This window comes from Chelonoidis abingdonii, chromosome 4 (genome assembly GCF_003597395.2).
Source record: "Chelonoidis abingdonii isolate Lonesome George chromosome 4, CheloAbing_2.0, whole genome shotgun sequence".
Lineage (NCBI taxonomy): Eukaryota > Metazoa > Chordata > Testudines > Testudinidae > Chelonoidis > Chelonoidis abingdonii.
In genome coordinates, this window is record NC_133772.1 from 25720905 (window position 1) to 25743876 (window position 22972).

Consider the following 22972-nt stretch of genomic DNA (forward strand, 5'->3'; position numbering starts at 1 on the left):
GGAGACAGAAGCAAGAGGCGGAGGCCATCACAGCTTGGCTGGCTGGCACCAGCTTGGCCAGGGTGGGCTGCGAACCTGTGGCAGTTCAGACTCTGCAGCCAGGTGACTGATCAGTGGTTACCTTGTCTGGCTCCTGTGTCATGGAAAGTATTCCCGGGAGTGCTGCCTGTGAAAGGGAGACAGGACACGTCTGCCTTGGCTGGGTTCGCTGCAGGGAGCCACAGAGAGATACAAGGCTTGCTGGTGCAGAAGGTCCAGTCCTGGAGATGTGGCGGCCACGGGTTTGCCCTGGCAGAACTGTGTGGGTCCTGGCCCACTGAAGGGGTCACTCCCAAAAGCCTGCTTGCAGGCCAGGACCCAGACCAGACCCTGCGACGCCCTGACCGAGTCCTGCTTGGGTTCCCATGGGGTGGCACGTCATTAGATAAGGTTGGTGTCTGTGTCACTGTTTGTGGTTTTTAAAAGCCTTTTTTCTCTGTGGTGTGAGCCCTGCCAGATCATGCTTTTTTTCCCATGGGCCCTGGCTCCTAAAGGACAATCCATAGGCACCAAGCCAGTCAGACCCGCTGGGTAAGCACCGGTAATGCCCAGAGTACTTCAGTCCATGGCCTGGTCTGAGTCAAAGAAGCTTGTGATTCCAGCCCAGAAGACATCAAGGCCCAAGACCTGCCACCAGAGGGATGCACTCAGAGGCAAGGAAACGGACAGAGGAGCAGCCAGCCCTGCAACTCCCACACCCCACATGAGGCTGAACTCAACTAGCTATGAGGTAGAAACCACTTGGCCTTGTCTCCACTAGGGTTTTACGTCCAGAGGGCTCTTGCCGTATAAAAACACCTCCGATTTGCAGTGAAGCCATAGCCACAGCGCAGGGATTAGGACGTGACAGTATTTGATGGTGACACTACGGATCATAAAATAATGACAGTGCTGGGCGTGTTATTCAACTCCTGCCGAGTCAGGTAAGGAGTCCCGAGACAGGCTACACCTGTTTTGTCTCGCAAAGAGGGAGTTACTCATTCAGGCAGGGAGTTGCTGTTATCAAACAGCACTGACTGGATACACACCCAGTCCTCACACAGGTTTCACTCTGGCTGTAATGGGCTCTCAGCCAATGAATCCCAGAGATGCTGAGAACCTGGGCCTCCCACTGGCTCCAGCAACAGCCCTGGGAGCTCTGCACCTCTCAGGATCAGGTGTCTCCAGTGGGGGTCCTGGAAATGGAGACACCCCAATGAGAGGCCGTGTTTGCAGGCATCAGTCATAGTGACCCTAGAGTCTGCATGAGCCTGAGCGAACACTGGGACAGTTGGGGACCAATCACAAACATCTGCCACTGCCAAACCCTCCCACGATGCTCAGTGTGGCCCTTCCTCGAAGCGTGTAGACACCAGTAATGCACAACTCCCGTCCTCCCCCGAGTGCCCCGAAGCCTGCCCGGCCTGCTTCTGCCTCTCTTAGCAGAGTGTGGAAAATGGACCATTTCCCTCTTTGGGTTTTTGTATGTGTGGCCGGGGTCTTACCTCCAGGGCTCACTTCTTGGGGGTTGGGACCCCCCGAGGCTCACAAACAGGCTCAGTATTGCCAACTGCAAGGATCACAAATCCTGGGGCAGGCCACAGTGATGATGAGGGTTTTTAAAGATCCTATTGTGCTTTTTGTCTGTCTTTTGATTTAACCCGTCCCTCCCCACACGTGGGTGGCCTTCAGCGCTGCCAGCACTCCCATATTTAAGCAGGGCTCAGGGATTTGGGCCTCTGCTGCAGGAATGCTCCTTCCCAGTCACCTTCCCCTGCCTAACAACTAATTCTGCCCCCCAACCTCCCAATCAACCCTGTTCCCACTTAACTCAGCCCCAGCCCAGATCTGCCCAGCTCCCACCTAGTCCTCATCACTCCAGTCTCACCTCTGCTCCTGGGCCTCTTCAGCCCCCTTCCCTCCAGGTGATGGTGGAGGGGGGTACAGATGCGCTGTCCCATCCCTGTTGATCACAGGAAAAGGAGGGAGTGGAGCCCTCTGGGCTGCCAAGCTCTGTGGTCCCTCCTCCCTTATCCCCTCCTGTGAGAACAGTTTTGGGTTGCTGAGGGGCTGGGGAGGGAGAGCTCTGATTGGTTGCTCTGCCCCATGAGGCGGGCAGTTAGGGCAGGCAGCCAGTCAGAGGTCTCAAATTTGCTGACAGGCTTGAGCTTCTGGCTCCCCATCAAAATCTCATAATTCGGCAACATTGGTTGCACTGGGCCCCACGCTATTCTGGTGCTGTCACCAGGGGATCCTGAGGTGGAAAAGGTTGAGAACTCATTGCTCTGGCTGGTCCATGGGGACCTAAGAATTAACCTCCCCCAGCTCCATTCACTGCCCAGCGACGTTGCTGTCTCCTGACAACCACTGAGCTTTGGCGCAGGCAGCTGATGGTCACAGTGGGGTCTCTCTGCTGGCTCATCCTGTCAGCCCACCCACAAAGCACTATGAAGCTGTAACAAGCCAGTGCCAGCAGCCTTGGCTGACGGCACAACACCTTCCCCACGAAATTCGTGAGACCTAGGGGGGGGCTCAGCATCTCAAAAATGAAGTCTCACATACCAAAGGGACCCCAAGTAACAACAGCATTTATTAAAGAAGAGAGCTTGGAATAAACCCAGACAACCTGAGCCCTCACTATTCGATACAAACCCATGGGGTGGGGACCCAATACTGTACATTATTGCAAATAAGTTAATATAAAGAAATGGTGCCACAGATGGTGTATCTAAACTCAGTCGGCTACCGTAATTAGTGGGTTAATTTCTCGCCCTAACACAGAAAGACGCCTGGGCAGTTATAAATGCCACAGAGTAGTGAGCAATAGGGGGCTTCTGCAGGGACCAGGGAGACAGCAGGACAAGGGGTTAATGGATGATCTGGAGGGTAAGGCACTTGGAGACATGGGGGGGTCAGGTCGTGGCTGGCCACAGGCTCCGTGTGTAAAACACTGGGCTAGACCCACAAAGGCCATTCACACTCAGCAATGCCCGGTGACGTTTGGTGCCCTCATACCTGGCAGAATCCCCAGCCCTGGGTTAAGTGCCCAGGCTCCCTGGACATTGGTGCGTGGGGAACCCCTTGTGCGTGTCTGAGCCCTGTCCCGAAAGGGAGTCACTCACGCTGATCAGCAGTCACAGCTGTGAACCTGTTCATGCTGTGCGAGCCTAAGGCAAGTCCATCCCATCTTGGAGAACACTTCCAGCGCTGGTGGTGCTCCCCCCGGCGTGCAGAGCCCTGCCCACTCCATGGGCAGCTAGTCTTGCCCTGCCCAGATGAGCACCCCAAGGGTGCTCTGTGACTCTTGGCTCCCAGTCGCCCCTCTCAGAACGGCTCCATTGTGTGGCAGATAAAGGTTTGTTAGAGCGAGAGTGACTCTATAACCAGGGGCCACTCCTGCTCCACACCAGGCAGAGCGGGGCGCTGAAGCTGGCTCTCCCGCAGCTGCAGGGAGGCTCACGCACTGGGGCACCCAGAGCCCATTGCCTGAGCTGTGTTGGGCCGGACCCACTCCATTTGATGTCTCAGAGCCAGGCAGCGGCATGGGGCTTAGGCACTGAGCAGCTCAGCCACTCGGGACTTAGGTGGCCCGGCATGTGGCCACCAGCAGAGATTTAGGCAGCTCCTGGGGGGTGGGGAGGGTGTAAGGATCTAATTTTTGGACTCGGATGCCTAAACTCCGCAAAGGGATCTTGTGCTTAGTCTCTTTGGCTTCAATTCCCGCCCTGTACAATGGTGCTGGTACCTGCCGGGGGCACTGCCAAGCACCCAGATACTGCAGTGGGAAGGGCCTGTAAGTACTGGGCAGCCAATGTTCAGGGTGCCCCAGGTGGCTGAAGCAGGAGGAAGTCGCTGGGGCATGTTTGTACAGGAAGCATTCGGCACATCCTGGTAAATGGGTGTGGGAAAAGCCAGGTGCCTGGACACAGATGCCTCAAAGGAAGCAAATGCCGGTTCTGTGTTCGACTGCAGAAGAAAACCAGCCCTCTCATCCCCAGCACTGCGCCAAGTGCACAAGCAAAGGCAGCAAATAGTTGGGTCACTCAAGGACTTGGCAACTCTAGTACAACTTCAGTTATGAGCTGAGCACACACCTCATTCAGAACCAGAAGTACGAACCAGGCAGCAGCAGACACACAAGGGAAAAAAGGCCAAAACAGCACAATCCTGCGTTAAATGTAAATTACTAAAAAAGTCAAGGGAACATTTAAAAAAACTGATAAAGGTACAAAAACTGTTTCTGTGCTTGTTTCATTTAAATTAAGATGGTTAAAAGCAGCATTTTTCTTCTGCACAATAAAGTTTGAAAGCTGTATTAAGTCAAGGTTCAGTTGTAAACTTTTGAAGGAACCAGAACGTTAGGTTCAGAGTTACGACCATTACAGAGTTACGAACAATCTTCATTCCCAAAGTGTTTAGAAATCTGAGGTTCTACTGTATCGTGATTCCTTGGCCAATACTATGTTCTTCTCTCCCGGCTGGGCTTGGGGGTCGATTGCTGTGGTGGGTGTTGGAGGCAGGGTTTGAACCCACATCGTCTACCACTGACTCCTTATAGGACTTTGCCCAGTCACTCATTCTGACCAATGCCCGGTGTGTACAGTGGGGTGGTATTCCCCAGGCTTCAAGCCACAAGGTCTTAGAAGGCGGGAGCCAGATAAGTACAATTGTAAACTATGCCTCCTGCTGGCACAGCTGGGCGGACGGCCTCCTTTGACTTCTCTCTTCAATATAACTGAAGAGAAGGCTCTAGAGCCTAGAAAGGGGCAAGGCATGTACCTGTGAGAGAGGTGCAGTGGTTTATGGGTCTGCACAAGACTAGCACCCAATCAAATCCTCCCATTCCTCAACTGCCCAAATACTAGCAGCAGAGAATCCTGTGGCACCTTATAGACTAACAGACATTTTGGAGCATGAGCTTTTGTGGGTGAATTCCCACTTCGTCGGATGCATGTCATTCACCCACGAAAGCTCATGCTCCAAAACGGCTGTTAGTCTATAAGGTGCCACAGGATTCTTTGCTGCTTTTACAGAGCCAGACTAACACAGCTACCCCTCTAATACTTGCCCAGATACTGTGATCGTGACAGCCCTTGCTGCATTCTCCAGGAATGTGCCATTTTCACCGAGGTGGTGGGTGCTTGGCAAACCAGCAGCTTCTATGCTAAATCAACAAGAGGGTAATTCCCTGGCACTTGACTGAACCATGACACATAACACATGATTCTGCAGGTCTCTCTCTATTAGCAAAGTACCATCACCCCAGCAGCTACGAGCATGATCACAACGCAATTGCTGCTCTTCTTATCAGCTGTATGACACCTGTGAAGCAAGGACGTCTCCCTTGGCGAATATCCAGCAGCCAAACCAGTCCTGCCCAAAGCTGGGCCCCCTCCTCTGCTGCAGCCCACGCAAACCCACAGGCAGACAGACAGGGGAGTTCTTGGAGGAAGAGGCACCCCACAGTCCAAAGAGAAACACCTGAGACAGTAACAACACCAGAACAAATCCAGTCCTTACAAATGGCAGTGTCCAAATAACATGGTCAGGACTGGTGCAACCGGGGTCCTGCCCCATTGCTAGCCCCCTCCAGGGCAGCCAGCTGGTTTCCTGAGTAAGCCCCTGCACCCAGGCTCACTGCCACCTTTTCTCACCAGCTGGGCGCGGGGCTTTCTTGGCGAGGGCCTGGCAGCAGACCCAGGCCAGCTCTAGACCTGAGTGATGACCTCCCCGTTCTCTGGCACGTAGACTTGCACAGGAGCTCCCTCGGGGGACCGCTTCAAGACGTGGATCTGACACACCTGCATGAGGGTGAAGGAAAGAGCCTGTCAGGGCAGTCATCCCAGCCAGCAATGCAAGAGCGTGACAATGGCCAGCCCGTCCCGGCCACTCACACCCCCGGGGGGGGGTCGGCCCTATTCCTCACTGCACACAGGGAACACAGGCCTGTGGGAGGAAGGGACTGGCCCAAAGTCACACATGGAGCCTGTGCAGAGCCCCAGTCTCCTGGGGGTGCCCAGGCCCCTGCCCCCAGCACAGAGCACCCTGCTTTGACATGGTCTTACAGCAGCTGTAGGCCTGGCCTTTGGTGCACGGGTGGGGAGGGGCTGGGTGTGCGTGGAGTTACCCCAGGGATTCCTTGGCCCTCTTGCTAGGCTCATGGGTGACGTGACCCCTCGTGCTGCCCACCCTGGGGTGCTCGCAGGAGGGTGTAGTGTGCAGGGCTGTGCTCCCCCAGGAGGCGCTCCCAGGGTAGAGGACAGCTGCTGGGTTGCGTGTTACTGCAGAGATCAGCTCTCTGATTCCTGGCGGGGGCGGTGATGGGAGGAATCCAGGCACAAGCCCCAGCCTGCCTGGCATGGACTGCTGCCCTCTGCTACAGGCAGGGAGCTGCCCAGGCAGGAGAATGGCTGTGGCTCGGGGGAGGGCCTGTTGGACAAGTGTTGCCAGTACCACAGCCCAATGGGATAAACCTGAGCTCACTACGTGGGCCCTCCAGCCCCTTCCTGCACTGAGTGTGCTCGCCAAGGGCCTGGACTTCCCAGAATGCACTGCCAGCAGCAGTGTGCCCTGCTCTGCCCGGGGAACCCCTCTGCAAGGCCTCTCTGCAGCTTCCAGCAGGAGTAACTCAGGCCAGGCTGCCAGTGGCTCTTGGGAGCTGGATGTGACCAGCAGCACATTCAACCAGCCACAGGAAAGCAGCAACTGGGCAAGATTTGAACTCAGAGGCTTTCCAGCGCATTGCCAGCCCCGGGACCAGCCCCCATGGACCTGGAGAAACATGCCGGGGAAGGGCTGGTCCCGCTCGCTGCTGGGGGTCATGTGCCATGGGGAGGGGGCGGGTTCAAACATTCATAAACTCCATTGCCCACCTGAATAGGTACGCTAAGACTACTCAAATACTGCAAAGAATCCTGTGGCACCTTATAGACTAACAGACGTATTGGAGCATGAGCTTTCATGGGTGAATACCCACTTCGTCAGATGCATGTATTCACCCACGAAAGCTCATGCTCCAATACGTCTGTTAGTCTATAAGGTGCCACAGGACTCTTTGCTGCTTCTACAGATCCAGACAACATGACTACCTCTCTGATACTATTCAAATACTATTACATTAACCTCAGAGAGCGAGAGCAGGGCCGCAGCTGGTGTCATGCGGCTGTAGCTCCAGTGGCGTCAGCAGGACCAGCTCCCTAGCTGGTGTCAATCAGCACTGTCTCACTGGCCTCGGTGATGCTGATTGACACCAGCAAGGGCCTGGCCTGCAGGCTACGGTGCTGCCATTCTACATGTCACGTGTTATCCACACTGGGCTGAGTGTGGCCGTTCCGTGAGGAGTGTTTTACTCCCTGGCTGATCCCTTTGCAGAAGCCCAGCAGGAGGGAGCTGCTGATGGACGGTGCTGCCCCCTGGCGTGGGCCTGCCCAGAGCAGCAGTGACCAAATGCTGTCACAAGCAGAGAGCTGCTGGGGGCCCGAAAGCTGGATTTTTAGGGTGTCCAATCTGGCAAGAGTTGCCCTCGCTGAGGGGATCACTGAGGGGATCGCTGGGGACTCCCACAGAACGGGCCCTTTTAGTAAAGCCCTCACTCCCGACCCACAGCCCCTGCAATCCCAGCCCTGGGCTCCCCTCGCACACAGCTCGGCTGGTGCCCCTCACTCCCAACCCGCAGCCCCTGCAATCCCAGCCCTGGGCTCCCCTCACACACAGCTCGGCTGGTGCCCCTCACTCCCGACCCGCAGCCCCTGCTATCCCAGCCCTGGGCTCCCTTCACACCCTGCTCTGCCAATGGGGTTTGTGTGAGGTGGGGAATGATCCATCCTAGGACAGTGTATGACCTAGGACACGACTGACCCTAGGCCTGCAAAGGAGAAAGGCTGGTACATTCCTTTGCCAGTTCACCCTTACCTACTGGGCACTGAGAGGTGATGCTCGGTAAGGGGCCCCCCCAGCTGCTCCAAGTGCCCCAGGCCATAGAGAGTTGAACACGGAGAGCTCTGCAGTGGTTCCCTTCCCCAGCACTTTCCCGGGACAGCAGCACCTCCTGCCCTGGCTCTCACTCTCCGCCCCATGCCGGGTGCCAACCCTACCTGAGCATGCTGCCCGGCAGAGCGTGAGGCATACAGCTCCCTGCCCGGCGCGTTCCGCACGCGGAAGGCCCCCTGCCTGTCCAGCGAGTGGGGCCGCAAGTTCCGCAGTTTGGTGCGCTCGTGCCATGACTTCAGCTCCTCCGACACGGCCGACTTGGCGAGGGCCCTGCCACTGCCCGGGGCGTAGTCCTTGAGGGACGGGGTGCGCATGAGCCGGCTGGGGGCTGGGCTCAGCCGCTGGCAGCGCAGCTGCACCAGGTCCTGCTCGTAGGGGAACGGAGCTGGGCTGCCAGCCCGCAGGGACGGGTAGCCCCGGCAGAGCTCTCTCCCAGCTACATACTCCACAGCAGGGAAGTAACTGGGAGGCAGCAGCCGCTTCTGGGGGGTCTGGTAATAGTATGCTGCCTCTGGCCCTGCAGAACGTGGGCCCCTCAACACCAGCGAGGGCTGCTCCGTGGATGGCGGGGGCACCGGCCTCAGGAAGGAGATGTCAGGGCTGCTGCTGCCGGGTGACGGGGCGTACGTGACGCTGGAGACGTCCGAGTTGCTGTCCTCAGAACTGGAGTGGTAGATGGAGTGGGAGGCCAGGCTGGGTTTGGATGGAGGGAAGCAGTAGTTGGGCACGGTGACCGTGTAATAGGTGGGGCGTCGTCTTGGCAGCACGCTCCTCCCCCGGGGCTCCGCTCGGTCCCGGGACACATCCACCCTGGAGGCAGAAGGAAGCTATTTAGGGGTATTCTAGCACCAGGGGCGAGCGAAGGAATCTCCTGGCCCGGACCCAAACTTCAGGGTGAGAGGAGCACTCTCAGTAATCCAAAGCACCATGTACAAGCAGGGAATGTACAGACACACCAGCACTCCCCTCAGACCTCAGTGGAGAATACACCCGAAATCCTTCCAGATGCCCTTAACCCTGCCCACTCTGAGCTCCGCCCACCCTTAGCCCCACCCACCCTCCTAACCCTGCCCACCCTTTAGCTCCACTCACCACCTTAACTGACCCCCACTTCCACCTCCATATCCCCACTAACCAACACTAAACGAGGACATTAACAACATCTAAACAAATCAACCCCCCTCTTCCCCAACAGAATTTTGACCTTGAGAAGGGAGCAGAGCCAGAGGCTCCATGGAGTCCACTAGAGACTTGGCTCTTGCTAGTGATTTCATGTGGCAGGCACCACAGTGATGGGTGTCAGGGTCAATGCTAAGGTAGCTAGCTAGGAGTTGGTTCTGCTAGAGTGAGGGCAGCTCAGAGTGGATGCGCTAATTGGGTTTCACATCCCTGCTTTGCACTCGGTGGGAAACAAATCAGTAGCACCAAAATCAGAAGCTCCCCAAGAGCAGTCCCTCCCTTGCTGCTCCCATCTTCTCTTATTTGTCTCCCTTCTGGGAGTCCCGTCTCACACCCACATTCTGTATTTATCCCTCATCCTTATCATTTCCTACCAGCCCTGCCTGGAGGCCTCAGCCGCTATCATCTTGCTGCACAGAGACAGCCCTGCCCCAAAGAGCTCACAGGCCAAACACAGAATGGGTGCGAGGGGAAACTGAGGCCTGGGGCAGGGACGTGGCTTGCCTCAGGTCACTCAGCAGGGCAGTGACAGAGGTTGGAACAGAAGCCAGTTCCCCCGTACAGTGTCATAGCTGCTAGGCCACACAGCTTCTCTTCCTCCCCTGCCCCATCTGAGCCCAGTGCCACTCAGCTGGCGGAGAGAGCCCGTTGCTGGGCAGTACCTCATGGACTGGGATTGCCCTCTCCTCGCCTGCATCTCTGGGGTCGGCGGCCCACTGGAGCCAGCCTGCCTCCACAAGGCCAAGGTCTGGATGGGGACAAAGTGGTAGGGGGGCATGTCAGCTGTCCTCTGAGCGGCTGGGCTGCGGGCAGGCGCTGGCACGGGTGTCCCGGCTGGGCTGCTGAGGAGAAGCACAGTGAACAGAGACCGGTGCAGGAGAGCTGGAATCCCTCCCCCACCCCACTGCAACATCTGCATGGCTTCTTCCATGGGAGCAGAGTGGCCCAGGGCCCTGGGGAGACGGCGACCACGCACAAACCTCTGCATCAGCGCCCTACCCATACAGCGACTCTGCCCCGCTGCAGGGACCCACAGAGCCTGGGCATGTACCCACCAGCACGCATCAGCGTGTAGCTTCCCCAAGAGATGCTAGTGCTGTTAGACGCAGGGTCCCGGTTCGACCCCTGCTGCCGGCGACCCACCGAGGGCATCATGTTCCTCAGGGGAGGGAAGGGAGAGGAAAAACAGATGGGAAAGATGATCTTTCGCCCAGCACCCTAGGGAGGATCGAGCAATGGAAGCTGGGGAGGGTGTGACCTCCAGGGGAAGGAGAGAGACAAGGCCACATGTTAGCCTGTCCAGAGCCTCCGGCAATGGCACAGAACCGAACCGCTAGGCCAGGACGTGAAGAGCATCAGGCCTGGCTGACATCTGGCCAGGACAGTGGGTTCACTTGTCAGGCAGGGGCCCTGGATTTGCAATGGCTGCAGGTCTCCGCATTGTGGCTTCCCATCCCAGCCAGGGGCGGCTCCAGGCCCCAGCATGCCAAGCGTGTGCTTGGGGTGGCAAGCCGCGGGGGGTGCTCTGCCAGCGCTGCAAGGGCGGCAGGCAGGCTGCCTCCGGCAGTTTGCCTGTGGAGGGTCCACTGGTCCCGCCTGCGGGAGGTCCACCAAAACCGCAGGACCAGCGGACCCTCCGCAGGCAAACCGCCAGAGGCAGCTTGCCTGCCGTGCTTGGGGCGGCAAAAGCCACAGAGCCTCCCCTGGTCCCAGCAGTAGCGCCCCACTGCAAGGCTGGGTCTATGCTGGCTTAGAGGGAAGAGGCCACCTATAGCCCACCAACACTTTCCCCTGAGGCTCTCCTGCCTTACAAGCCAAGTTGTTTCTATGCCTCCTGTGGTCACTGCATCTCTCCAAGGCTATTCCCCCAGCCCCCTGATCAGCAGGGCTTCCCAGAGCGGAAATGGGGCGAGAGGTGCCACCCATGCCCTGTACCTTGGCAGGCTGCAGGACTCAGCCGAGTTCTTCCTGGGCTTCTCGTAGGGCCTATCGAGGCTGGTCTCCTTCCAGGGGCTGTTCTGGATGGGCGAGCGCTCCAGCTCCGGGACTTCGCCCTGCATGGGTGGCAGCCCCTCACGCTGCTGGGGAGGTGCAGAGCGGGCAGGCAGAGCCGGGGAGCTGTGTGGCGTGCCGGGCTGGACAGGCAGCATGAGCTGCTGGGCAGCACGATGATTTGGAGCCTGGATTTCTTCTGAAACAGAACGAGGAGAGTGAAAGCGGTGCAGGAATCGCGGTGTCTGCCCATCACTTTCCCTCTGGCTCTGCGCTCAGATCCCCCCACAGCCCATCCCCGCAGCAGCCCTGCCTGGCTCACCCCACATCAAATGCTTCCGTCTCCAGAGGAGCAGAGCAGATGGGCTCAGACCCCTTTTTCCAACATCACATGCTGCCCTGCCCGCATGCCCTGCCCACAGGAAGGGAAGATCCAAACCCTGCTTATGCCTTACCCTCCTCCAGCAGGATGGCATCCGAGAGGGAGCTGTCATCTGAGGTACTCAGCTCTAGGGAAGCAGTGGGGAAAGAGGCAGAGGTGAGAAAGGGCAAAGATGCTCACTGGGCTCGGCCGGGGCCATAACACAGATCCCACTGACTTTCCATGAGGCCCCAGTCAGCACAGATTGTTGGGATTCCAGCAGCACATAGATGCTGCACAAACCCCTAACACAGCCTACAGGAGCGGGGCTTGGGTCTCCTGCTGCTTTGCCTGGGCTCCAAGGGGTGTGGTTAACTATATATAGCAACAGTAAAACTGTCTGTAGTCCCAAGAGCTCCAATCTCTCAGGGGCCCTCACCCACCACTGCAGTGCAGCTGCCTCTGCAGTGGAATGGGTGGGGTTTGCACCATCAAAGGAACATGGGACTTTCCCAAGAGGGTCTGGGCTGGTGGAGACACGGAGCACTCTGGTGCCTGAAGGGTTAACTGGCACCATGCAGGACACATGTTCCTATATGTTTCCCCTCCTGCTCCTCTCTGCTGAGCTGGGCTTAGCAGCTGCTCCTGCAGGTTTCAGCCCCCGTCCCCAGACACGGATCCCCAACACTTTAAAGAGTTTGAAAATTTTCCCATTTTGCCTTGGGACAAAAAGTCAAACTCTTGAAAATATCAGTTAACCAAACACTGCAAAAGTTTTGGTTGGAGTGACTCAAAACATTTTGTTTTCATTTTAATCATTCTGAAACATTTTATTTCAGTTTCTACTCGTTTCTCTTTTTAAAATCTTTGTTTTGTCTAATGAGCTTAAATTTTGAAACCAAAAGTCTTTTGGAATCGGAAAACTGGGATTTTTCATTTTGAAAATATCACAACAAACCATTCCAACAATTTTGAAACATTTCCCCCCCAATGTTTTTCTGAGTCAGGAGATTCGCTGACTCCAAATCGACTCCACAAATGGCTTCACTTGGCACAAATTAGCATTTCTGGATGAACAAATGCTCTGTGGAAACCCTTCCTGCCCTGCCCGCCACAGCCCGGGGTGGGGGTGGGGTGCAGCGGGAGCTCTGGGAGGAGATACACAGGACGCGCAGGAGATTGGGAAATGGAGCCCAGGAAGGAAAGTGAAGCCAGAGTAGGGCGGGCAGTTCAGGGTGCTGCCCCCAGGGATGACCACTCAGGCAACCTGGGCCTGATTCTTCTCCCAGTCATACTAGTGTCACGCAGGAGTAACTGCATCTGGTCTGATTCCCCTCTCTCAGGCACTGCTGGAGGAAACCAAAGCCCTGTGCTTTTAGCTGGAAGAGGAGACTACCTCTGGAACAGGTTGCTACAGGAGCCCCAGGAAAGCTGCAGAACCACCAGCTGTTCTTTGGGGAACTGAGATAAATGTAGCTTCATCTCCTGCTCAAGGGTTTAACTTAATCAACAGGGAAGCCGGGGAGAGCTCGCCCTCATGCATGTACCTCCAAGGGGCAGCTGAGTTGTGGGGCCCTGTCTTCTCCTTCCTCAGCAAGAGCCATTCCTGAACAACTTCAGAGCTGGGAGACTGGCCCCGACGGACCAGTGAGACCCTCCCCAAGCGAATGGAGCTCTTGGGGGCTACAAGAAATCCTGCCAGAGTGTGAAGCTGTAGCAGTAACCCACAGGACAGCCATTCTGGGTGATCAGGGCAGTGCTGGCGCTCCCTGAGTCATGGATGTGACCACCTACCCCCTGGCCGACACGTCCTGTGACACAGTTAACATGCCAACCCTTGGGGCAGGACATACCCTCACACGGGCTGAGCCACATAGTGCCGGCCCCAGTCACGCCAAGGCTACAAGCAGGGCTCTTTGCTCCTTGGAGCCAGGCAAGCCTGAAGCAGCTGATCTCTGGGAGAGCAGTGGGGGCTGTGCCAGGGGCTCCTGCTGGATCGTGCCCACTCTCTCTTGCACTAGGCAGGCTGTGATGAAGGAATAGGCTGAGATCTGGCCCATACACGCAGCTCACCGCCAAGGGCTGTGGTGCTGGCCCTGGGCTCCTGCGTGGCTGTCAAGCGACACTCATTGAGGGCATTCTCCAGCTCCTTCAGCTTCTTCTCCTCCTTCAGCACCATGTTCTTCCGCCGCTTCTTGATGTGCTTGCTGATGTTCTCTTCCCGGTAGAGGCGATGCGTGGCTGCGGCAATCTGCAGCTGCAGGGCCAGGTCTCTCTCCAGCGTGCTCAGGGGGTCCTAGGTGGCAAGAGAACACAACTATGGAATGGAGCAGGGGAGCTGCCCTCCGCCACAGGGCACTTGGGGCTAGGAGGAACCACATCCAGTTAGGCCTTTGCTCAGGGAAACCTCAGCCTTCGGCAGAAGAGCAGGGCCTGGCTACCTGGACCCAGCAGAGGCAGCCTGGGACCCCAGTTCCTTGTGAGGCACTGATCATGGAGAGTTTGTGCAGACAAGCCAGCAGGACATGTCTGAGGTACTGACCTGACCCCACTGCCGCAGTAACTGAGCGTTCCCAGTCTCATGCACTGACATCCCCCCATGCACACGACGGCAGAGGGACTCAGGGCCCAGCTTCCCAGGCACTTCAAGGAGCTATGAGGATCCAGGCAAGAGAGACTAAGGGAGTCCAGGGCAGAGCAGGGATTTGAACCCAGGTCTCCTATGTCGGTGCCCTGACCACTGGGCCAGGCTTCCTCTCAAAGGGGCCCTTCTGCCTTAACACCTTGGGATGGTCTCTGAGCTGTCTCCAGCCTCGTCTGTTCCATTATGAACCACATCTGGGGCTGGGGGCATCGCTGGACAGATCAGAATCCACCCTGGCCCCAGGGAAGTCCAGATCCTGAGCGCACCGCCGGCTAGTGTCTCCCAAGGCAGCCATATGGAGTCTGAGCTGGTTCCCTGCCCTGTGCTCTGCCCCCATGGGCCCACAGCTAGCAGGGAATCCCAGGAATGATTCAGGCTCTGGAGTGAGCCCCACCTGCCCCCAGTGGGGAGCGGCTGCACACTGGGCTCCTGGCTCCCTAAGGCAGATGCTGAACAGGCTGGTTCCCAAGACTGGAGTCAAGTGAGAGGAAATGTGCTCCCACCTCTCTCTCCCCGGACAGGGAGTAGCTCCCCACCCCCCCAGCACCGCCCTGGGCACTGGGTCATTATCTCAGGACGTGGGCTGGCAGAGGAGGCCGAGGCAAAGGTACCAGGAGGTGGAGAGTTTGGAATGTTAACGAACTCTTGGACAAATCAAGCATCAATGGTCTCTGCCCCTTTAATGTCTTTTCCCCTCCCCCTCTCTGCTGGCCTGAGCATCAAAGCCTCAGCACCTCTGGGGTTCCTCACAAGAACTGGGACATCTCAGTGCCGGGCTCTCCTCACCTGGAGATGGCCAGGGACAGACAGAGACAGCTGGGACAGGCATCTGGGTCATTTTCAGTACCGATGGAATAGGGCAGCCTGGAGACTCTGTTGATCTACTAGGCAGGTCTGGCATGGGCATCTGTCACCTCACTGCTGCCTCCCCCTGATCCAGAAGGGCCTCCTCACTCTTTGGCCTCTGCACTGAGAAAGCCAGCAAGGAGCCAGGGGCAGTTCCTGTGCTGTGGACCGACTGAGCAGAGCCCACCAGATAGGGCCTGTGGGGGTGCTGGGGACTGTGGAACTGTTCTGAGACCCTCCAAACTCATTTCACACGAGCTACCATGCAGTGGTGGCTGTGACCCATCTGTGCACTGCCTAACACCAAGGAGAGATCCCCGGGCTCCTTACTGTTCCTCGCAAGATGACTGTCTTCTCGTCCAGTTTGAATGCGGTGCCGATCCTCCGTCGCACCTTGGGGGGCCTGTCCCCCTGCTTCAGGGGGTACTCCTGTGGTAGCACACCCGTGAGCTCCTGGGGGAGGGCAGGGACAGACATCAGCCTCCAGGGCAGCACAGAGCATCACCAGGGGAAGAAGGAATCACACACAGCATGTCTTTTCCACCAGAGATGGGTGAGGCACCAGGGCGCACTAGGGGGCATGTTCTGTGTAAGAGTGTGCCCCACCCTACATGCACGTGGCACGGGGGGAGTGATGCCCTGGAGGAGCAGGCCCTGGAGGAACAGGCACTGCAGCCAACACGCATGTGGCCCTGGAATGTTGTTACCTTTGCACTAACTGACTGGCACTGCCATGTATTGCCAGTCCTCCTGGGATAGCCCAGACACCACAGCAGCTATGGGCCCAAGCTAATCCCTCAATGCCAGGGCTAGGGTTTGCCTCAGCCATCTGGTCTGGCCGTGGCAGCCTGCGATCAAGGCCCGGGGGTTGCCAGCCCTCCAGGAGTGGCCTGGAATCTCCAGGAATTAATATTAATCTTTAATTAAAGATAATGTCTTGTGATGAAACCTCCAGGAATGTCTGACCAAAACTGGCAGCCCTAGATACAAGCCGAGGCTTTGGGCTAGATGGGGAGCCCCCTCCGCCACACGCAGGGATTCCCAAGTTCCAGGAAAGCCACCAGGTTCCTCTCTGAATGAGAGGTGGCCAAACAGTCTCCATCCAGCCAACCCGCCGCCTGGCCCAGCCCATGAGATTCCCCCAGCGACCACGCCCATGTCCCCAGCCAGGCCCAGGGCTCCTTACCGCCTCGCGCAGACACAGCTTCCTCAGCTCCGCCAGACAGGCCTCCAGCCGCGCTGCCAGCTCCTGCTGCTGCTTGCGCACTGCCTGGGTCAGGTCCTTCAGTGGAGACATGGGGCTGTCCTGGCCTACAGGGGATAAGACCAGGAGTCCCGATTCAGCAGCCGGGGGGAGACGCAGGGCCGGCCCTGAGCACAGACTGGGGCCACTTGACGCCTTGGGTTCTAAGGTGTCTGGGGCTTGGGCACCATATCTTGTGCCATCTCTGCAACCCATCCCCTTCCCCACCCCACTCAGAGCTGGTTTCTCCCCCTGCTGGCTGGGGCCCCTTCATTCACACCGACCACCTTGGCTGGGGGTACTGCCCCTTTCTAGTATGAGAGTGGCAGCCTCCATGCCATGTGCAGGGCTGGGCACCAGGAAATCCATGGCTCTACTCCAGTCACCAACAGTGACTCCCCCGTGGCCTCGGACAAGTCACTCCCCCTCTCTGTGCCTCAGTTTCCCCTTCTGAATAACAGCACAAACCAACCTGCTGCTGGAGTCGCTGTGAAGATTTAACTAAACAAGTGGATTCACTGCATTTTGTTATGTTACTCTCTACAGCTGGCTCAAGGGCATCCCAGGATACTAGTCCCTGTGCCAAAAAAGAGCCCAGAGACGGCCCTGCCCGACAGAGCTCTCCATCTCAGCCCAGTCCAGAGGGATCGAGCGTGCACAGGTTCTGCCCACTTCACGTTAGCAACTGGGAGGTATTGGCCGATCCAGCTGCCAAGCCCACCAGTATCACTGATCTCACTGAGGAATTATTCAGGGGTCTGGAATTTCCCATCTAAATGGGTTTTTTTGATGCAAGATGCACTAACTGCCAAACTGAAATTTTCTGCAGGAAAAATTTCAATTTTGCTAAAACATGTTGATTTTCTATTGGGAAAATCCAAATGGGAGCTTTGGGTCTGGGCTGGAGCAGCCCAGCAGCGAGGCTGTGGTTTGTCAAACCCAGGTTTCATTCCAAGTCACTTTTACACTAATCTGTCCACCAGCACTCGTGCCCCCGCAGTCCTCTGGGGACTGGGCTCCTGGCTGGACTACATCCCCCATGATGCACTGTGGTCACCCTATAGTTAACCAAGGCAGTGCATCCTGGAAGTCATGTGACCATAATCTTTTGATTTTTCTGCCCAATTTGGATAAAAATAATTTAGAAATACCAGAATTTTCCATGGGACAGAAATTCCAATTTCTGTTCTGATATTTCCCACAATGCATCTGAGACTGTTCCCTGCCCCAGCCTGTCAACCCAGTGCCGCTCCTCATGCTCTGCAGACTGGGGCAGGGCCGCTGCTGGAGGGGCGGCTCCAGGAACCAGGTGACCCTGAGCGCTGATGTTTAATGATGCAGACAGAGCTGCCCTTTGGCCCATCCCCGGAGCCGGAGTGGGGCTGGCACCTAAAACACACTGGTCTGTCGGGCTATCCTAGAGCAGGCATGGCCCATCTCAGGGTAAGTGGCACTTCAAAGCACAGGCTGGCCTGCAGGCTCCCAGCCCAGCCTGGAATGTTTCTAGCTGGAGAGTGGGATTAGTTCCTTTCACCTTGCAGGCTGCAGCCAGCTCCAGGTCGCTGTGATCAGATAAAGCAGGGTGAGTGAAAATACTGCTGGTTTAATAGACAGCTGGGGCTGAGGTGCGTCCTGGGAGCAGAATGCAAATGGAGGGGCAGGAGAGAGCCATGTCTTTCCTTCGCACCAGGACATTCCTTTCAGCCCAGAATTTCCTATGGGTCAGGACCCATACTTGGGGCTGGATTTTGCAGAGAGCTCAGCACTCCTGGCATTTTCCGTTCCATGCTGCAGACTTTCCTGAGCTTCCTGGGGCTAAGAAGCTTCCTCTGACACATCTGGTACCAGCCCCTGCCAGACCTAAGGTCCTGGACCGGGGGCCTGATCCCGAAGACAGTGTCCTTGTAGGCAAATCCAGCTGTAAATCTTAGTGATGGTTACCATGCCCCGCGCACTGACAGCTCAGGGGATTCCAGGTAAGGTCTTGACCTTCATGGAGCTGGGGACATCCTCGCCCCTCCTCCAAACCAGCATCTCTAGGTGTGGGGGGCATCTTTAGACTGACTTCGGGAACGACTTGGCATGTAGGGAGCAGGATTTTCAACTGGAAAATCTGAGGGGGGTTGTGACAGTATCAGCTGATTATTTTTGCCAAATAAATGCTGAAAACTGGAAGTTCACAGAAAAATTAAGAACATAACATAAGAACAGCCGTACCGGGTCAGAACAAAGGTCCATCTAGCCCAGTATCTGTCTACCAACAGTGGCCAATGCCAGGTGCCCCAGAGGGAGTGAAGCTAACAGGCAATGATCAAGTGATCTCTCTCCTGCCATCCATCTCCATCCTCTGATGAACAGAGGCTACGGACACCATTCTTTACCCTTCCTGGCTAATAGCCATTTATGGACTTAGCCACCATGAATTTATCCAGTTTCCTTTTAAACATTGTTATAGTCCCAGCCTTCACAACCTCCTCAGGCAAAGAGTTCCACAAGTTGACTGTGCGCTGTGTGAAGAACTTCCTTTTATTTGTTTTAAACCTGCTATCTATTAATTTCATTTGGTGACCCCTAGTTCTTGTATTATGGGAATAAGTAAATAACTTTTCCTTATCCACTTTCTCAACATCACTCATGATTTTATATACCTCTATCATATTCCCCCTTAGTCTCCTCTTTTCCAAGCTGAAGAGGCCTAGCATCTTTAATCTTTCTTCGTATGGAAAACATTGATAATTTCACTCACTTACCCAGATCTTCAGCCACCTCTGCTCCTCCAGCCCGGGCTCTCCTCAGACAGGCAGTTCTGCTCGTGCTCCTCAATCCCAACACATAGCCCCTCCGCTATTCCAGCCTGGGGCTTCTCCCTGCATTGCCTACAGTTCCTGACCCCTGGCCCCCTACTAGCCCAGCCCTGAACTGCCCCCCTCCGACACTGAGCTGCTGCCCCTCACTGCCGACCCACAGCCCCTGCCAGCCCAGTCCTGGCTCCCCCCAGCTCTGCCAGTGCCCCTCATTCCTGGCCCGCAGCCCCTGCTAGCCCAGCTCTGCCTATGGTTACAGTTACAGGATGGATGTGTGTGATATACAGGCACTTCAAGGCTCACGTGTCCTGGGCAAATGGCCTCCCCCTGCAGACACAGCTCTTGATGCAGGGAAAACAACCTCAAGCCAGGAGGGGAATCCCCAGAAGAGATACGGACACAGAACTGCTTTCCCCCACACACCCACCTTCCTCGGCTCACATTCCAGCACATTCCAGCACCGGGCCCATGCAGAGGGAGGGAGCGCAGCCCAGCAGCTGAACTTCCCCTGCCACTCACCCACCTGAGTGCAGCATGATCCCGCTGTCCGAGTCGCTGCCGTCCTCTTTACTCTCCATGGGCGGTGGTGGCCCCGGGGGCAGGAACTGTGAGGTGCAGAGACCCACACCGGGGCTCCTGCGAGTGGGTGACCCTGAGTGGGAACTGGTTAAATAAAAGACAAAGACTCAGAAGTGCTTCATATACACACCAACACACACACAGAGTTGTGTAAGACCATCACATAGACACACACACGGTTGTGTAAGACTGTCACACAGACACACATAGAGTAAAGCCATCACACAGAATTCTTTTTGTAGAGTTGTGTAAGACCGTCATACAGTCACAGTTGTTGTGTAAGGCCATTGCACAGACACACACAGAGTAGTACACATGCACACAGAGTTGTGTAAGGCCATCACACAGACACACACACACACAGAGTTGTGTAAGGCCATCGCACAGACACAGAGTAGTGTAAGGCCATCACACAAACACACACGCACATAGAGTTGTGTAAGGCCGTCACACAGACACACGCACACAGAGTTGTGTAAGGCCATCGCACAGGCACACAGAGTTGTGTAAGGCCATCACACAGACACACTGGGGCATTAGTTCAGCTAGAACGTTCCTTCTCATGCCTTATCGCCAAGCTCCTGTCTCTGAGCTGCCCTGCGAGGGGAGCTGGGCCCATGGTGCAGTTTGGCCCTGGGGCAAGGCTCCGGGATTGCCTCAGGCCCAGCTCTCTTTCAAAGCCTGCTGGCTCACTTAAAACATCAGCTGCACAGGAAGCTTTGGGCCGAGCTCGATGCTGCCCCAGGCTGTATAGGGAGAGCTGAGGCCAGGAGCTGCTGAGACCCCCAGAGGGCATCTCAGATGGCACCCCTGGGGACTGGAAAATCATCCTCTTTCCTGCCTCCCCTTCCATCCGTCCCCTGGCACAGGAAAGCCCTGCAGGCAGCTGGAGTGAGCTGTTCCTCTGGAGCTGTAGGGAAGCACAGGTGCGGGGTGCCCTAGTCACACAGAACGATCCCGCTCCATGAGCCAGGGCGTGGCCCCAAGCCTGTGAGTGGAGCCCTGGGGGCCACCTGTCCCACTCACTGTTGCTCACCCTGCAGCTGTTCTGCTAGGGGCAAAGCCCGTGTTTGTACCCGTCTCCCCACCCCCACCAGGTGACTCAACTTGTTACACAAGAACCTGAAAGTCGCCCAGAGTTCCTGTCTGGAGCTTATCCTGGGACTGGCAGCTCCCCAAGGGAGGGGCAGAAGGAGCCCAAACAGAAAGGGAGTGAATCCCCCCGCCCTGCTCAGCTGTGTCGCTGTGGGTCCCCAGGGCACGCTGCGGGGGTAAACATTCGGCACCAGTGCAAAACACAGCCTGCGCTGGGATGACTAACGCAAGCTGGCGTAAGCACTAGGGGTTGGCAGCCATCTAACTACACCCCAGGTCCCTGTGTAGATGGAGCAAAAGTGAGGCCACTCTGGGTGGCAGCACTCCGGAGAGTGGGTCCATGGGGCAGGTGGCTGTAAGGCATTCGCTCCATTGGCTGGTGTCCCATCCCAGAGGAGGAAGAGCAGCAACCAGCCAGATCCCAGCCGAGTCTGCCAGCACAGCACTGTGCGCAGAGCACCACGTTTCGGTTCACAGAGGCCAAGCCCCCCCGCAGTTTCAGATAACGCTGGAATCCCAGCCACCGAGTTTCACTCACAGTTTCAGGTTTCTGAGAGCCAAGCCGCTCACCGTTCGCCTCACTATGAGTGGAAACCACAAGCCACCAGACTGGCGCTGGCTCCGCGTGCGCCTGCAGACCTGCCCTGATTGATTTAGCCAGTTCTTGTGAACGGAGCACGAGCATCTTGAAATCAAGCCAGTTTCCCAAGGGGAGTTACAGACTGAGCCACACGCCCAGCCAGCGTGGGCACCCAGCCCTGGCAGCAGATGCCCTCAGTGTCCTGCTCTAGCTGACAAGTTCTCAGATGCAGCCTCTGAATTTCAGGAGCCTAAATGCCCCCAGCCAGGGCCTGAGGCCAAAGGTGCTGAACACCCACAGGTCACCCCAGCTGCCTTGCACCCCAAAAATCAGACCCACTGAGACCCCCAAAGTGGAGGCCCCTCAAATCAGTGGCCACTTAGAAAGTTGGGCCCCAAACTGTTTGGCCAAATCCCCAGAAGCCCCCTGTGAACCACCCTGCATATGGGCCCCCCATCAGGAGCTCTCACGTGCTGTGCTCTGCCTCTGGGGCTATGCCAGGAACTCAGGTCCAGGCAGAACCCCTGGCACAGGCTCTGCAGTGGCCACACAGTGGTGAGGAAACAGGTGAGGTTCTGCAGCCGCTGGCACCAACTCCCCAGAGTGACCTGGCAGAATAGCTGTATGCTGCGAGCCACTCACTCCCGAGAGTCACACGGGGGAAATTCAGACCCTGTGCCCTCCCCAGGCGCCCTGCGACTTGGGCCAAGGAGCATGCCTGGGAGCACAGTGCTGGCTCCAGGCTTGCAGGGTCCCTGCAGATATGCTCTGGCACCCCCCTCTGGTACAGGCAGAGATAGCACTGAGCATGGGGTGCTGCTGAGCAACAACTGAGGTACGTCTACACTGCAGTGAACACCCGCAGCCAGCCCCGCTCTGCTGACGCAGGCTTGCAAGGCTTGGGCTGGACACCAGGCCCTGGGAACCCAAGAGCAGGGAGGTTCCCTGAGCCCGAACACCTACACTGCAATTCTACAGCTCCATGGCCCGAGCCTCGGAGCCCCAAGGCCACTTAACTGGGTCAGCCACAGGTTCACCACAGTATAGACACAACCTAAGAGTTATTCCATCTGTCTCTGTCCTGTCTCCCACATTCACCCACTGCTGGACAATGACCCTGCTCTATCCCCCCCATCTCTGCTGCGATGTCTTATCCACCCCTGCCCCGGCTGGCTCCCCAATTCCACCCCTCCCCCTGCTCCCGGCCGGAGCCCCAACCCTTTCCCCTCCCCCTGCTCCTGGCCAGCTCTTCCTTTCTCCTCTCCCTTTTGCTGCCGCTCCTGGCTGCCCCCCTCCTGTGAGGACCCTGAGCTCATTTAGTCACACCCCCAGGCTCCTGCCTCAGCAGCAAGGGAAGGGCCACGCCCGCTCCCTGTGACAAAGGATTTGCCCTCTGGCCCTAGCACGTTCAGCCAAGGGAATGGCCAGTTTCTCTGGGCACGGAGCCCAGGTTTTGTTAAAGTCTAACATCTGTCAGCTGGAAAACGGGCACGGTACAAAGCTGTCCAGTCTGAGGCCAGCACTGGAGCTGCAGACGTCAGCTTCGCTTTGGGGGGCCTATGCCCTCACTTTAATGGGCTCCTGGGAGGGACCCATCCTCCTCATTTCTGCCTCCCCCCATGACAGAACAAGGAGTAATGGT

General features: G+C 56.9%; 1 protein-coding gene across 1 annotated transcript; it reads right to left on the minus strand.

Moving 5' to 3' along the window:
* Window positions 1-4954: 4954 nt before the first annotated feature.
* INAVA (innate immunity activator) lies at window positions 4955-19730 on the minus strand. Its single transcript, XM_032793591.2, has 9 exons — window positions 19600-19730; window positions 16216-16340; window positions 15360-15482; window positions 13613-13835; window positions 11634-11687; window positions 11122-11377; window positions 9849-10028; window positions 8112-8817; window positions 4955-5819 (listed from the first exon to the last, which is right to left on the minus strand). The coding sequence occupies exons 1-9, from the start codon at window positions 19652-19654 to the stop codon at window positions 5727-5729; spliced, it is 1815 nt and encodes a 604-aa protein (XP_032649482.1). The 5' UTR covers window positions 19655-19730; the 3' UTR covers window positions 4955-5726.
* Window positions 19731-22972: the final 3242 nt, after the last annotated feature.

Coding starts and splice junctions, on each gene's coding strand:
- INAVA (XM_032793591.2), bottom strand. CDS start 19,654: ATGGAGAGTAAAGAGGACGGCAGCGACTCGGACAGCGGGATCATGCTG. Junction 13,836..15,359: donor CAGTCATCTTGCGAGGAACA/GTAAGGAGCCCG, acceptor CTTGCCACCTAG/GACCCCCTGAGCACGCTGGA. Junction 8,818..9,848: donor GGGCAATCCCAGTCCATGAG/GTACTGCCCAGC, acceptor TTCTGCCTCCAG/GGTGGATGTGTCCCGGGACC.